Below are 13,585 nucleotides of genomic sequence, written 5' to 3'. Positions count from 1 at the left end.
GAGGAGGCCAGAGGGCAGCTGGAATGCCCTCCTCTGCTCGGTGGGCGTGTCTGCCCCCCACCCCCGCACTGGGCCGTCTGCTCAGCAGGGGTCTGCTTCTCCCTCTTTCTCCCCTCTCATGCTCTCTCTCACTCTCACACACTCTCTCCAAATATTGAAAAGAAAAAAAAATGCGGCCTCAGACGCCAGGTTGCGTGGTCTCGCCTGGGTCCCCATGGCCAGAGCCAGGCTCCATGGACACCAGGCCAGCTGGGGCTGGTGAACACACGATGGAGAGGAAGCAGCAGTCTCTGATGCAAACCATGAGGGCGAAGACCAGAGCTTTGTTCACCCGGTGTCCCAACAAGCATCATCAGAGCCACAGAACTGTGGAGGGACCCTCCCAGAGGCCTCAGAGATGCTCCCTGGGCACAGTGCTCGTGTCCCAGAAGGGTCTACTGGGAGGAGGCCATTTCTAACGGGAACTAGACTTAATAGAACCAGTGGAGATGAAACAAGACAGCGAGTGTTCATGCAATGTGGTAAGGACAAATTCTTTGCAAATGAGATTTCCCTTGTGAGAGTAGTCAGATCATTAGCAGAAGCTGGAGGGAGGCGGGGGCCAGAGGGGCTGGGGTTCAGGATCCTTCCTCAGCTTCTACGGCCTTTCGGTACAGGAGTCCACCCCTGCCTCCCTCCAGGTGGCCTGGCTGGTCACTCGCCATGCTCCTTTCTGCTTCAGACAGAGAAAGGGCTGCCGTGGCCTTTCTTGGAGGCCACACCAGGCCAGGGAGGTGACCATGGGGCCCAGGCCGACGCACCTCTGAGCATCCAGGAGCCCCAGGAGAGGTGGCAGGACCCTCACCTCCTTCCCCGAACAAAACAAACAAGCAGATAACACCATCCGGTTCTGCTTTTTATTGGTGTGTCGGTGTGTATACAGCAAGTCCTAGAGGGAACACGAGGGGGCGAAGCCCAGGAGGGCGACCTCCCCACCCTCCCCCCACACACGCATCCTCTCTGCCAGGCCAGGTACTCAGTGAACCTGGGCCAGGTTGTGTTTCTTGTACAACAGCGCCCGCCTCTTCTCTCGCTCGCGCACGAAGGCGCGCAGGCGCGCAGTTGGGAAGGTCACGGCCGCGGGCTGGAAACCAGCAGGGCCCTCCTCCGTTAGCCACGCGCACTGCAAGCAGCTGGACGCGCAAGGCCGGCCCCTGGAGGGAGGGCAAATGTGTCGGCTGCGCTCTCGGAGCTGGGGCCGGTTGGGGAAGGGAGGCAGCAAGTGGGACAGGCAGGCCGGGACAGGTGGAGGGGGTTGGACTGCCTTACCACGGGTGAACGCACAAAGCGCTCCGGAGAAAACCCACGGCGCCGCCGGACAGCCCCGCATAGCAGCGACTCAAGCGGACTAGCCCCTTGCGAAGGCTTTTCTGCATGTCACGTGTCCCTTCACTGCTCACGGGGTACTCCGCGCTCAACCTACGCGCGCGGGGGTCAGGGGACTCAGGTGACCCTCGGGTGGGCGTGCGGGGGCACCGGGGGCTCTGGGGTCACCCTCGATGGATGGGGCGGCACGGGGATCTGAGATCATCCTCACATGTATGGGAAGACACGAGACCTGAGGTCGCCCTCGGACGGAAGCCCCACGGGGGCTCCGGGGGCACCCTGGATGGATCCCCAGTCTCCCGCCCCTGCGTTTGGGGGACTCACATGATGAAGGCTGTCACGCCTATGGCCCAGATGTCTGTCTGCGGGACGGCACCCTGACCCTCCAGGAGCTCAGGAGCTGGGGGCGGACACGAGAGAGCGCACAGGGGAGAGGCTGGGTGTGTGCGGTGCAATGGGGAGGCAGCCAGGACGGGGGGCGGGGCTTCCTCCGGGCCCACCCTTCTCCCCCAGGTCAGGTTGGCGCCTGGTCCCTGCGCACCCATGGTTTCCACGTAGTCTTTGAATCTCTCGGGGGGCTGGACCCTCTCCTGGGCGAGGTTTTGGGCGTTGCCCAGGTCGACGACCTTGAGTAAGTTGTACTCGGTGACGATCATGTTCTCGGACCTGAGGTCCAAATGCAGAATGCGCTGGGCGTGCAGGTACTGGGCGGCGCTCAGCATCTGCCACAGGTAGTCCTTCACCTCCGATTCTGAGTAGCAGGCCCTGGGGGCGCACGGGGAGGGGGCTCGGCTCCATCCACGGCAGAGGGAGCGCGGGGATACTGGGCCTTTTTGTGGGCTGGGGAGGGTCTGCTTAGCTCCCAGACCCGGGCTGGCCGGTGGAGGCGGGGCTGGGAGGTGGGCGGGGAGGTGCGAGCTGGTCCGCACCGTGAGCCCCTCTTCCCCCGGGCGCAAGTACCGCCCCGCCCGGGCCCCGCCTTCAGGCCCGGCCTCACCTCTCCGCCAGGCAGGGCAGCAGCTCGGGTCCCGAGCACAGCTCCAAGATGAGAACCAGGTGCCGGGGGCTGAGGTAGGCGGCGTGTAGCTGGGCCAGGTGCGGGTGACGCAGGCTCTTGAGGGCTTCGTATTCGCGCAGCACTGCAGTCCTGTCCTCGGGGCGGTAGGGCACGATCTTCGCGGCCAGCGCGCGTCCGCTGGCCTTCTCCCGGCACTGCCGCACCACGCTGAAGCGGCCCCTGCGGGAGGAAGCCCCGGCCGGGCTTGTGAAGACTCCCTAACGCGCCCTTCTTCCCGGGGTCAGAAGAGCCAACCCGGCGAGCCTTGGGGAGGAGGGCGCAGATGCTCCGCTCCAAGCTTGTGTGGATGTGAGGAGTGGGGAGGGAGGCTGGGGTGGGGGCGGGGAGCCGGCAAAGCCAGTGGGCGACGGGCTGTGGCACCTTCGAATCTGCGTCTGGAAGGCGAAGGTCTGCGTGCTGCGGAGGGGCTGCGCCGGCGGCAGGACGCGGCTCTCTTCCTCCGAGGCTGTGGGGGACGAGCCAGTGACCGGGAGGCACCCCTACAGCTCCAGGTCCCCCCAGCATGGTCTCCCATACCCCTTCCCAGGCCTCCCAACCCCCACACTTTGATCTCACTTCCCTTGGGCCATTTGGGGGCAGGGGCCTACCCGTTAGGACAAGCCATCCCAGCCGGTGCTTGTGACCAATGAGCTTGCAGGGCACCCCACTACCGCCGCCCCCCAGGCCTCGCAGAGCGGCTCACCCAGGTGGCTGGGCCCTCCCAGGAGGACTTCCTCTGAGGGGCTGCTGTAGGGTCCCATGCCTGCCTTGCTGACACAGGCCGTCCGGAAAGTGTACATGCCACCCCTGGAAAGCTTGGTGGCGAGGTGGCAGCAGTCAAAGACGTCAGAAGCCAGTGTGCTCCAGCTGCCGCCTGGGCCACACAGGGGTGGGTGAGAGACCCTTCCCCAAGGGAACACAGAGGGGCACCCCCTGCCGACCCCGGGGCTGCTTAGGGAGGGCTCCTACCTTCCAAGCTGCACTGCACAATGTATGTCACAGGCCCATAGGACTCCACAGGCTTCCAGACCAGCAGCACCCCGTCGGCATACACCTCCCCGATGTCCGGGCGTGGAGAAGACGAGGGGCGCTCTGCGGGCCCATGGTGCACAGTCTGAAGGGGGCTCCCCATGACTCCCCACCGCCGTGTGCAGCCCAGCCAGCCCTGCCTCACCCTCCTGCACCTGCTGCCAGGTCCCTGAGCCCACCATCCCCTGGACCCATTCATGCAGGTCCCCTTCAAGCACCCACTGCTAAAGGGGCCCAGTGCCTCCTCTGGTGGAGACCTCGGTTGGTGTCTGCCGCACCAGGCTCCCCTCCCACCAGGGTAGCTCAGCAGCCCCACAGAGTGGCCATAAGTGATGGCCCTCTGCCAGCCGCAGAATCCCATCAGAGGGGCCTGTCCCAGACACTCAGCTTCATCCAGCAGCCTTGAAGGACACTGGGGGGTAGGCCACCGTGGGAATCAAGCTAGTCCCACAGCCCCTGTTCTGCCTCCTCGGCTCCCCCTCCTGGGGGTCCCAGTCTGCAGGGAGGACCTAGGGCTTCTGCAACCCCAACGGGGATGACCGGGGGGGTAGGCATCCCATTCTGTGGGCCTCCTCAGTGAGGGGGACCTGCAGGAAAGAACTCACCAAGTGACAGGTGGTCTCCAGGTTCTCCAGAAGCCCCCCATCGGGGTCAGTCCCTGCCCCATCCCCGCAGAGGGGTCTGGTGCAGTCCACTCACCTGCCTTCCGGAGGACAGCCGTGGTGGCCACTGTCCCCAGCGTGTTGCTCACACTGCACGTGTACACCCCCAGGTCCTCGGCCTTCACCACCAGGATGGTCAGAAGCTGGAAGTTCTTGAGTGTGGAGGAGATGAGGATGCGGCTGGTGCTCTCCAGGGTTGCCCCGTCTGTAGCAGGACAGAGCAGGCCTGGGGAGCGGCTCAAAGAGGCACCCTGCCTTGAGACCCCTGCCCTCTTGGGGCCCGTCTCTCTCCATATGATGAGAGCAGTGCCCCCAAGGAACACCCCTGCCTTCCTGCCCCCCAGCCACAGAACACCTCCTTACCTTTGGTCCAGGTGGCCTGCACAGCTGGCTGGGCCGACACTTGGCAGGCCAGAGTCACGGACTGGCCCAGGACCACTGTTTCATCTGCAAGCTCCTTTACAAATGATGGTGCTAGGGCATGGGAAAGGAGGCAGGCAGGCTTTCAAAAGTGATCCCCAACCCGAGAATACACCCTGTACCCCCGAGAGGGGGATCCTGGGGAAGCCCATGCCTGCTCAGCTCATCTTCAACTAGCACCTCTCCTCCAGGAAGTCCTCCAGGACTCCCCCAATGCTGGGCACTGGAACTGCTCAAGCCACAGTAATCTGGTTTCCAGCCCTTGTGGATGTCAGCTTGCCCCCTCTACCGGTCCGGGCCCAGGAAGGGGTTGCCTTCCCCTACAATCAGGTCCCCTAGGCTGCAGTATGGCTCAGCTCCTGGGAAGGGCACCCACCTCGGTCCCTATTCTTCAGGCCCAACCGGAAGGAAGCCAGGCCTGCCTTCTTCCTGGGGGGGCTCTCTTTCTCCAGACCTGCAGGGAGGAAGAGGCCTCTGGAGGTCACACCTGAGGAGCCCAGCTCCCTTGGGAGCACAGGAGAAAGACCCCAGAGCCATGCACTGTGGGATTCCCATGTGGCAGAAGATCCCAGAGGCTTTTGTGGCAAAGGAGCTCATCTGTGGCAGAGACCACCCCCTCTTGACCCCTCAGGATCAGTTATCTTGCAAGGGCCCCAGGGGCAGCGACAGGTCAGGCAGGGCTGTCGTGCCTGGATCCTCTCCGTAGGGGGAGCTCCAAGCCTCCTGAGGTCCCCGCACTGGGCTTCAGACGCACTTGGGGAGAGGGTGAGGCCACGTGGGTGACCTCTGGAACAGCAGCCCCTGTGTGTGGCAAGGCGAGGCGGGACCCCGGAGCAGAGGGGCCCTTGTGTCACCCCAGCCCCTCTGAGCAAGGGAGGTGCGGTGCCCCTGCCAGGGCGGAGGGTGGGGGAGGGTGCGGGAGTCACCTTCAGGCCTGCCCTTCAGCAGGCGGGAGATGTGGGCCATGGAGGCCCTCACCCTCCGGCGCAGACCCAGCTCCACGGGTTCCTCCAGCAGCGTGTGCCTCCCCGGGACGTGGAAGAGGCCACCCGAGGGGGCTGACCACTTGCGCTTCCTACTGCCCACAGTCTCCCTGAGCGGGGTCTCCACGTCCTCTGGCGCCTCTGCGACCTGCAAGCTGGCCGGTGGGCCCAGGGCACCCGGCCAAGGCCACCCAGCCTCCGGGAACTCCGCCAGCTCCTCCCCGGCCTCAGACTCAGGGGACGGTGGGGGCTCTGGCTGCACAGGCTTGGGGACTTTCCTGAAGATCATGAACTCGAAGGGCAGATACTTGATGTCGTAGAGGTCAGACAGGTTGAGATAGGCAGGCTCCACCTCGGAGATGTCCAGGGACACCGTGTCGGCCCCTTCCGAGTCCCCAGACAGGTCTCGGATCTGTACCAGGGACACCTGGGAGCCCCCACCGAAGTCCTCCCATGTGCTCAGCTCCGGGGAGGCCCTTAGGGCTGTCCCACTGCCCTCAGGAGGGGGTGCCGCGCTGGCCTGAGGTGCCGGGCTCTGCGCCCCAGCATCGTCGTGCTCCTCAGAGGACTGAGAGGTGGCCCAGGCCATCCTGGCCCACAGGGGGCCCTGCCCCAGCATGCCCCCCGCGTCCCCGCCAAAGGCAAAGGTGCCATAGCCTGCCACTCCTGCATAGCCCCCACGGCGCGCCCCCACGGAGAACTTCCGTGTGGTGGCCTGCTCCTGAGGCCGCTGTGGGCTGGCCTCGACCTCTGATGCGTCCTCCGGCTCCACGGCCAGGCCCTCCGCATCCTGTAAGGGGCCAGGCTCCGTGCCCACTGGGGAGGCCAGTGCTGGGGCTCTAGGAAGACTCGGCCTCCCAGGGAGAGGAGTGTGCTCTGGTCCCTTCTTAGAGCCTGGCTGGGGGCTTCCTTGGGCTGGGGAGATGGGGGCTGTTGGCTCCCCAGAGAGGAAGGAGCTCAAGTGTGCCAGGTCACCCGTGCACTGCTTTGAAGGGAAGGAGCCAGAAGGCTGTGGTGTAACAGTCTTATGGGGGCCACGGCCTTCCAAGGGATGAAAGGAAGGGGCGGGCTGCCCCCCACAGCTGTCCTCACAGGACCCCTCTTGCCCAGTGGACCCCAGGTCGCCACCGACGGACTTTAACAGTAGCGGCCCCTGCTGGGATCCCTCCAGATGCTCCATCTCCCTGGCGCAGGTGACCCCTCCTGGCCAGCCCTCCCCTGAGCCCGCCTGGAGGCCCGAGAGGGCCGGGCCGGGGCACTGCCCTCCGCCACAGGCCTCCGTGGAGGAGCTTGCGGCGTGTGGCTGGTCAAGCTCCAGGGAGCGGCTGCGGCCGGGTGCCCCGCGGGCGCTGGAGCCCGGCAGCCTCAGGGCGGTCTCGAAGGAGGGCGCTTTGGCCATCAGGGCGGCCTGCTCTTCCCGGGCGGCCTCCTCCTCCAGCGCGCGGTGCTCCAGCAGCGGCTCGCGCAGGCCGGGCAGGGCGCCGGCGAAGTAGCCGCCCTGGAGCAAGTGCCGCCGCCGGGCCGGGTGCCGCCGCCCGCCCGAGGCGGGGCCTCCGCGCTCCGGGCCCTCGCCCGCCTGCTGGTAGAAGAGGCTGCGGACCACGCTGTGCCGGGGCACGCAGCCCGGGGCGCCCACGGGCGGCGTGCGCGGAGGCGCGGGCGCGGCGGGCCCGCAAGCCCCGGTCTCCTCCGGCAGGCTGGCGGACGGGCGCAGGAAGCCGCGCGGGTGCAGCAGCGGCGAGTGCGTCACCGGAGATGGCGGCAGCGACCTGGCCCGGGCGAAGGGGGCCAGCTCGTCGTCAGACGAAGAGGACGAGCTGCTGGACGAGGCGCTGGCGTCGCCGCGCAGGTGCCGGGCCACCCCGAGGGACGGGCTGTCGGGCGGGCCCTGGAGCAGCTCCGGAATGGAGCGCATCACCAGGATGGACTTGTAGCTCATCAGGGAGCGCTGGGGGAGGGTGCAGGGGACAGGGGGGCATCAGCCGCGTGCCCGCGCCTTCCCGCTCCTGGTGCGCCCAGAGGGGCACCCAGGGGCTGGGGCGCGCGCCAAGCTCCAGCCTCAGGCCGTACTGCTGTGTCGTTCCGCCCCTGCCTTTGCTGGGACGTCGCAGGTGCCTCCCGCCTCGACCCGCCCCGACCCGACGGCCCAGAGAGCGCACACGCCAGCGAAGGGTGAACAAGGTTCTCGTTTCCCAGGCCCGCCGGGACGCACCGCTATTCCTCGGGGCCAGGATCCTCTGGCGGGCCTCCAGGCCCCTCCTTGCCTCTAGCCCCGCCTCGCGGTTCCCGTCCCCTTCCCCCCAACCCCAGCTCTCCCCTCCCCGCCTTCCGCGCCTACCCGCACCCCGCCCCCGCCCCACCACTCCGGGAGGCTGGCGGCTCACCTGCCAGCGGCTGCGGGCCAGCAGGAACTTGAGCTGCTTGGTGTTGATGAAGTGGGCCTCCTCCGCGGGCACGGACCTCTGAGGGGGCCCAGGTGAGAGGGGCCGTGAGGGGAGACCCTGGTGCACCCGCTGGCCCACGCCGGCCTCCGTTTCTCTCCCTGGGCAGGCCTGCTGGGGCTCAGCCTACTCACCTGGAACCAGGGGTGGGCGAGGCACTTGGCTGCACTGGGCCGAGCCCTAGGAGGACAGGAAGGCCAGGGGTCAGGCCAGAGGGTCAGCTGCAGGCTCAGGCCTCGGGGAACCCCCAGTTGGGGAAGGGCTGTGCACTCACTCGGGGGCCCTCTGCAGGGCAGCCTTGATGAAGTTCCGGGCATCATCACTGAGGTGGGCAGCTGCCGGGCTGCTCCAGGACACCCGCCCCTCCAGAATGTTCAGGAGGGTGGCCCGGTCACTCTCACCAGCGAATGGGGATGAGCAGGTCAGGCTAAAAGCACAGACACGCCTTGCCTTCAGGTGTGACCTGGTCTTCTGGATCCACAGGGGGCAGGTGGCCAGGACAAGGGAGCCCCCAGCCCTGCCTGGGGACAGCCACAGTGCCACTGCCATCCAGCCCTGAGAATCCCCACAATGGTCTGAGATCTGCTCAGAGAGCCAGGTTCAGCCTGGGACACGGATCCAAGGGTCAGCCTGGAGTACATACCCAGCCTTAGCTTGGGATCCAGGTGCCATCTACACTGGCAGCATCCCCAGGGCAGCAGCAACTGTTATGAGGGGACTTCCACAAACTACCCAGACCTTTTAGGGACACAGTGCACTGCTTTGCCCACTGACTAGGCAGAGCTCCTCTGGGACAGGGTGTGTACGAGGAGAGCTCAGCAGGAACCACTTATCAGTTGGCTGACCACTGGTTCCCATAATAGCTGCCCTTTGGGTCCTGGGTCTTTGTCTGGGGAGGAGCCAGTAGTGCTCACGGCCTCCCATGGGCCTGATGCGGGGGCTGGGAGAGCGCTGGAGCTGGCTTCGGAGGAGGAGGAGGTGGTGGACAGAGGCAGGGGGCTGCTCACCTGAGGTAGGAGATGACCCCCATGGCCCTGCAGGAACAAAACCACAGTCAAAGGATGTGCTCAGGGTTGAGGGGTGCAGGGGCAGGAGGAGAGGGCAGGGAGCATGTGTGGGGGACCTGCTGGCCTGAGAGCTCACCAGATGTCGGAGGCTTCGCTCACAGGGGTCTGCTCGATGATCTCTGGGGACACAAATTCTGGGGAGCCGTACTTGCTGTACTGTGGCTCTCCTGGGGTGATTTTTTGGGCAAAGCCAAAGTCGCAGATTTTAATGTCTTCCCGAGCAGGGTGCACCATCAGGATGTTGGGGGGCTGTTAGGGAGAGTCAGGGAGGGGTGAGGCCATGGCCAGGGAGGTGACAGGGAGCACTCAGGGCTGTGATGGGACCCCACAGTGTGGAACTGTGGGCTGTCCTGGGGGATTTCAGCTCCATTTGGGGACATGCTCCAATTTATCCCAGCTGCACCCCACCAGAAAGAGCTCCCCATCCCCAGAGGCAACAGGTGCTAACGGAATCTAGAGGAGGTCGGCCTGGCTACCTCCCCCCCGGCCACCCCCGCAGCCAGCAGGCTCCAGGCTCCCACCCGTCCTCCCAGGTCCCTGGGGACCCCAAGGTGGCCACACACCTTTATGTCCAGGTGGAGAACACTCTGGCTATGCAGGTATTGCAGCCCCTCAACCAGCTGCTGGACGTAGACCTTGACCTACAGCCAAGGCCAGGGCTCAGGTGGGAGCCATCCCCCATGTCCTCCTCCACTTCCTCTTCCCTCCAGCTCTGAGCTTGGGATGGTCCCACGGGGCAGCTATGTGCACAGCCTCCCAGACCCCCCCGGTCCCTAAGGCCAGAGGATTCCTCCAGCCCAGCCATGGACCAGCCTGGCCGCAGCAGGAAGCACTGCGTCTCAAGCCCAGGATAGGACAGCCTCAGGCGAGGTAGGGCTGGGAGGGCCCATCAGGGAGGGCGAGGATATGGGAGGGCTCGGGGAGAGCTCCTGAGGAGCTGCCACGCCCCAGGAGCCCTGGGGCACCTCAGAGGCTCTCTGAGCTGGGGAGTGCTGGGGGCCTGTGCTGGCATGGGGAGCAGGAGGCCGCTGGTCACCTCAGCCTCTGTCACCACATTCTTCTTGAACAGACGGTCTAGTAGCTCCTCTGATGAGCATCTGGGGCTCAGATCAAGGAAAGCTCTGGCGTCTGGAACCCACCCAGCCCCGCACACCTTTGGCAAGTCTTTTCTTGGGGTGGGGGTAGGCATGGGGCCATGCTGGGGAGGCAGGGGCTCCAGCTGAGGAGGGCAGGAGGGACAGGGATCCTGAGAAGAGGGGCTGACACCCGTGGGCGGCAGCAGCAGAGTAGGAGGGGAGCGCAGAGCGCATGTGGCCCTCCCTGGAGCCTGGATGGGCAGCCCACGGACCCTTTAGGGCATCAGGGCTGAGGGCAACCACTCAAGTGGGACTTCCCTGCTAGAGGGGCCACGTGGAGCATGACAGGGGCCCACCGAAGGCAGGTGCTGGACCCTGTGGACACAGCCCTGCCCACATTCCGGGCCCACGGAGCCATATCTGCCAGGAAGGTGCCGGATGCAGAGACACCAGAACAACCGGCGGGGGGAGGGGGGCGGGGGGGTCAAACCCCTGGCTGCCCAGGGCGCGCCCCTCTCCGCACTCTCTCCAGCTGAGGGCGGGATACAGCTCCAGCACAAGGATCAGGGTCTTCCGGGTCTCAAACTGGTCCAGCAGCCCGGTGACCAGAGGGTGGCTCAGCGTGGCCAGGATGTCCCGTTCGCGATACGCCTGTGTGCGCGTCCTGCTCCGCAGGGCGATGAACTTGGCTGCGCAGAACATCTGGTTTCCCTTGTGTTGCACCCTCTTCACGAAGCCGAACACGCCCCTGTGGAGGGGAGCCACGCTGGGCACCGGGGCCAGGCTCCCAGGGTTCGGGGCTGGAGGAGTCCTCCAGGGAAGGTGGCTTCTCGGGACGGTGCTTCTGGGAAGCCTGGGCTCCCGGGGCGGGCACTCGGGGTAGGGACTCCGGGAGGCGGGGCTGGGGATGGGGGCTCGGGGGAAGGGACTCCGGGAGGCGGGGCTGGGGGGTGTCTAAGACTTGGGGGTAGGGATTCCGGGAGGGGAGGCTGGGGGCACAGACTCAGGGTAGGAACTCTGGGAGGCGGGGCCGGGGCGGGGACTCGGGGAGGCGGGACTGAGGGGTGGGGTATCAGGGAGAGACTCTGGGAGGCGGGGCTGGGGCGGGGACTCGGGGAGGCGGGGCTGGGGCGGGGTATCAGGGAGAGACTCTGGGAGGCGGGGCTGGGGCGGGGTCTGAGGGAGGGACTCTGGGAGGCGGGGCCGGGGCGGGGACTCGGGGAGGCGGGACTGGGGGGCGGGGTGTCAGGGAGAGACTCCGGGAGGCGGGGCTGGGACGGGGTCTGAGGGGGGGACTCCGGGAGGCGGGGCTGGGGGGGGGGACGGGGGGGGGGGACTCGGAGGGGGGGGGAGGGGGCGGGGCTTCCAGGGGGAGACAGGGGCGCCTGGGGCTGGCTTTCTGGACCAAACCTTCCAATTTCCTCCTTGACCTCGTAGAAAGAGTGCAGTTTCCTTCGATAACTTTGCTTCTCCGACTCCAGCTCGCCGTCTCCTGCAAGGAGCGGGAAGCCTTCGGTTTTGGTTTTGGTAAAGATGGCCATCTCCCCTTGTGCTGGAGCCTGTGAGAGGCCACCCACCCATCCTGTGCCCGCGAGCAGCAGACACTCCGGTTCTGGGAGGGACGCCCGACTCACCCCCATGGACTACCAGCTCTGCTTTACATAGCACCTGGCCGCCAGCATTGCGGGCCAGGCATGTGTAGACACCGGCATCGTGCTGGGTCACGTCCCTCAGCACCAGGGAGTAGGTGGTCCCGTCCTGCTGCTGGCTCAGCCGGGCGCCGTCCACCAGGTGGGCATCGTCCTGGGGCCATAGAAGGGTGGGGCGGCCATCAGCCCACCCTGGGTCCCCTGCAAGTCAGCCTGTCCCGCCCTCATGAGTGTCTTGCCGTTAGATGGGAATGCCACACAGTCCCCAAGCCCAGGCCCCCCCCACAGCACCTGTCCCTACCCGGTACCAGGTCACCATGGGCTGAGGGTTGCCCTCAATGACCGCCTGGAACTGGGCTGTGCTGCCCCTCTGTGCCTGCACATCTTCGATGGTGACCTGCATGGACGGGGGCCCTGGAGTGCAGGAGGAAGCCTGTGAGGGGGGTGGGCCAAGCTGTGCTTCCCGCCCGGCCCATGACGGCCCCTCCAGCATGGAATCATCAAGCTGGCGCTTGCAGTCACAGACCCCTCATGGACCAGCGTTGATCCTGGGCCTGTCCTGACACCCCAGGTGGGCAGCCAGGCCCTGAGATAGTCCCCCCGGGAACAAAGCCCACCTGCCCCCTAAATGAGGAGAACCCCCTCCTGACTTTGCCCAGGCCCCGATGGCCAGAAGTGCTTCCTTCTGTCTAACCTCTGTCTGTCCTGCTTAGACCTTCGCTGTCCACCCCTGCTGGGGAGAGCGGCACTCAACATCCGTTTCCCTACTGTCAGCACCCCAGGGGGAGAGACCTCACCCCTCCCATGGATGTACCTCCCAGCAAATGCAGGGAAAGGGGCAGTGAGGCCTCTGGCCACAGCAAGGCTGGGACAGGCCAGGTGGCTTCACAGGTTCCTCTGCACACGTGTCCCCCCAGTCCAGGGCATGGGGAGCACAGGTGTAACCTACTTGTGGCAGCCGCATCGCTGGCCTGGTACACGTATGTCCTGTGGGTGGTCTCCATGAACACTTGGCTGTGGATGTCCCATAGCGGCACCGCACCTGCCCCTGGCCAGGCTGTGCCCTCCATCCTGTGGTCATGGAGCCGAATGACAGTCTGCCCTTCTACTACCCTTCTGGAGTGCAGGCGGCCAAGCCTCACCGTAAGATGGGGGCATCGTCCTGCCTCCCCATCCCTGGACTGCAGCAGACATTTTGGGAGGGAATGTGCACAGAGGGGACCCAGCCCTGGGCGATGAGAGGGTTCCACCAATACCCCTCACTCTGAGGGCGACCTCTCCTCCCTGCTCTGCCCTGGGATATCCCCCCAAAATCTGCCCTAACCCAGCATGCCAGGGAGGTTACCGGATGGGCACGACACGTCCCTGGTCCTCAGTGTGGGCTCCCGAGTCCCGCTCCTGGCCCTGCTTGGGGAGACGCTGTGGCACCTTCTGGGGCTCAACTGGTAGGAGACAAATTGTGTAGTGAGTGATTGGGATGCAGCTGGGACTGTCCCCCACAATGGGCCCCATGTCGTCCTCCAGGCCCAGAGGGTGGGAACACAAGGCAGAGCAGGGACTTCAGGGATGCAGGGCCCTCTGGGTAAGAACCACCAGGGAACACCCACTTCTGAAGCCTGGGGCTCCCTGCAGAGCCTAGACCCCAAGGTACCCTTCTGCCCTAGCTCCTAGCCTGGGCCACCAGCCCTAAGGCTCCCCTCACCAGCCACTCTGCAGGGCCCTGGACACCCAGGTGCAGCAGCTTCTGTGGGGAGGGAACTCAAGGCAATATCCCTGGGGGACTCATCGGTCTGGGGTGGTGGGGGGTCTGCCCCCCTCCTCCGTCCTGTCCTCCTC

General features: G+C 65.8%; 1 protein-coding gene across 1 annotated transcript in view; it reads right to left on the bottom strand.

Annotated features, from left to right (window-relative positions):
* Positions 1-793: 793 nt before the first annotated feature.
* LOC116861713 (obscurin-like) overlaps positions 794-13,585 on the bottom strand; it is a 13,070-nt gene continuing 278 nt past the window's right edge. The window contains exons 2-26 of the mRNA XM_032848486.1: positions 13,095-13,191; positions 12,699-12,820; positions 12,051-12,163; positions 11,735-11,903; positions 11,511-11,592; positions 10,648-10,848; positions 10,061-10,121; positions 9,588-9,665; positions 9,101-9,273; positions 8,965-8,991; positions 8,232-8,384; positions 8,092-8,137; positions 7,901-7,978; positions 5,460-7,464; positions 4,910-4,987; positions 4,477-4,587; positions 4,151-4,318; positions 3,392-3,514; positions 3,126-3,296; positions 2,804-2,888; positions 2,363-2,602; positions 1,907-2,130; positions 1,690-1,765; positions 1,309-1,458; positions 794-1,193 (exon numbers count right to left, since the gene is read on the bottom strand). Of these exons, the coding sequence (XP_032704377.1) occupies positions 1,016-1,193; positions 1,309-1,458; positions 1,690-1,765; positions 1,907-2,130; positions 2,363-2,602; positions 2,804-2,888; positions 3,126-3,296; positions 3,392-3,514; positions 4,151-4,318; positions 4,477-4,587; positions 4,910-4,987; positions 5,460-7,464; positions 7,901-7,978; positions 8,092-8,137; positions 8,232-8,384; positions 8,965-8,991; positions 9,101-9,273; positions 9,588-9,665; positions 10,061-10,121; positions 10,648-10,848; positions 11,511-11,592; positions 11,735-11,903; positions 12,051-12,163; positions 12,699-12,819 (4,911 nt within the window). The 5' untranslated portion in view covers position 12,820; positions 13,095-13,191 and the 3' untranslated portion in view covers positions 794-1,015. The remainder of the gene's footprint in view (positions 1,194-1,308; positions 1,459-1,689; positions 1,766-1,906; positions 2,131-2,362; positions 2,603-2,803; positions 2,889-3,125; positions 3,297-3,391; positions 3,515-4,150; positions 4,319-4,476; positions 4,588-4,909; positions 4,988-5,459; positions 7,465-7,900; positions 7,979-8,091; positions 8,138-8,231; positions 8,385-8,964; positions 8,992-9,100; positions 9,274-9,587; positions 9,666-10,060; positions 10,122-10,647; positions 10,849-11,510; positions 11,593-11,734; positions 11,904-12,050; positions 12,164-12,698; positions 12,821-13,094; positions 13,192-13,585) is intronic.

The sequence above is a fragment of the Lontra canadensis genome, unplaced genomic scaffold (assembly GCF_010015895.1).
Source record: "Lontra canadensis isolate GAN:19392208 unplaced genomic scaffold, GSC_riverotter_1.0 scaffold205, whole genome shotgun sequence".
NCBI lineage: Eukaryota > Metazoa > Chordata > Mammalia > Carnivora > Mustelidae > Lontra > Lontra canadensis.
This window is presented reverse-complemented; position numbering and strand designations above follow the sequence as displayed.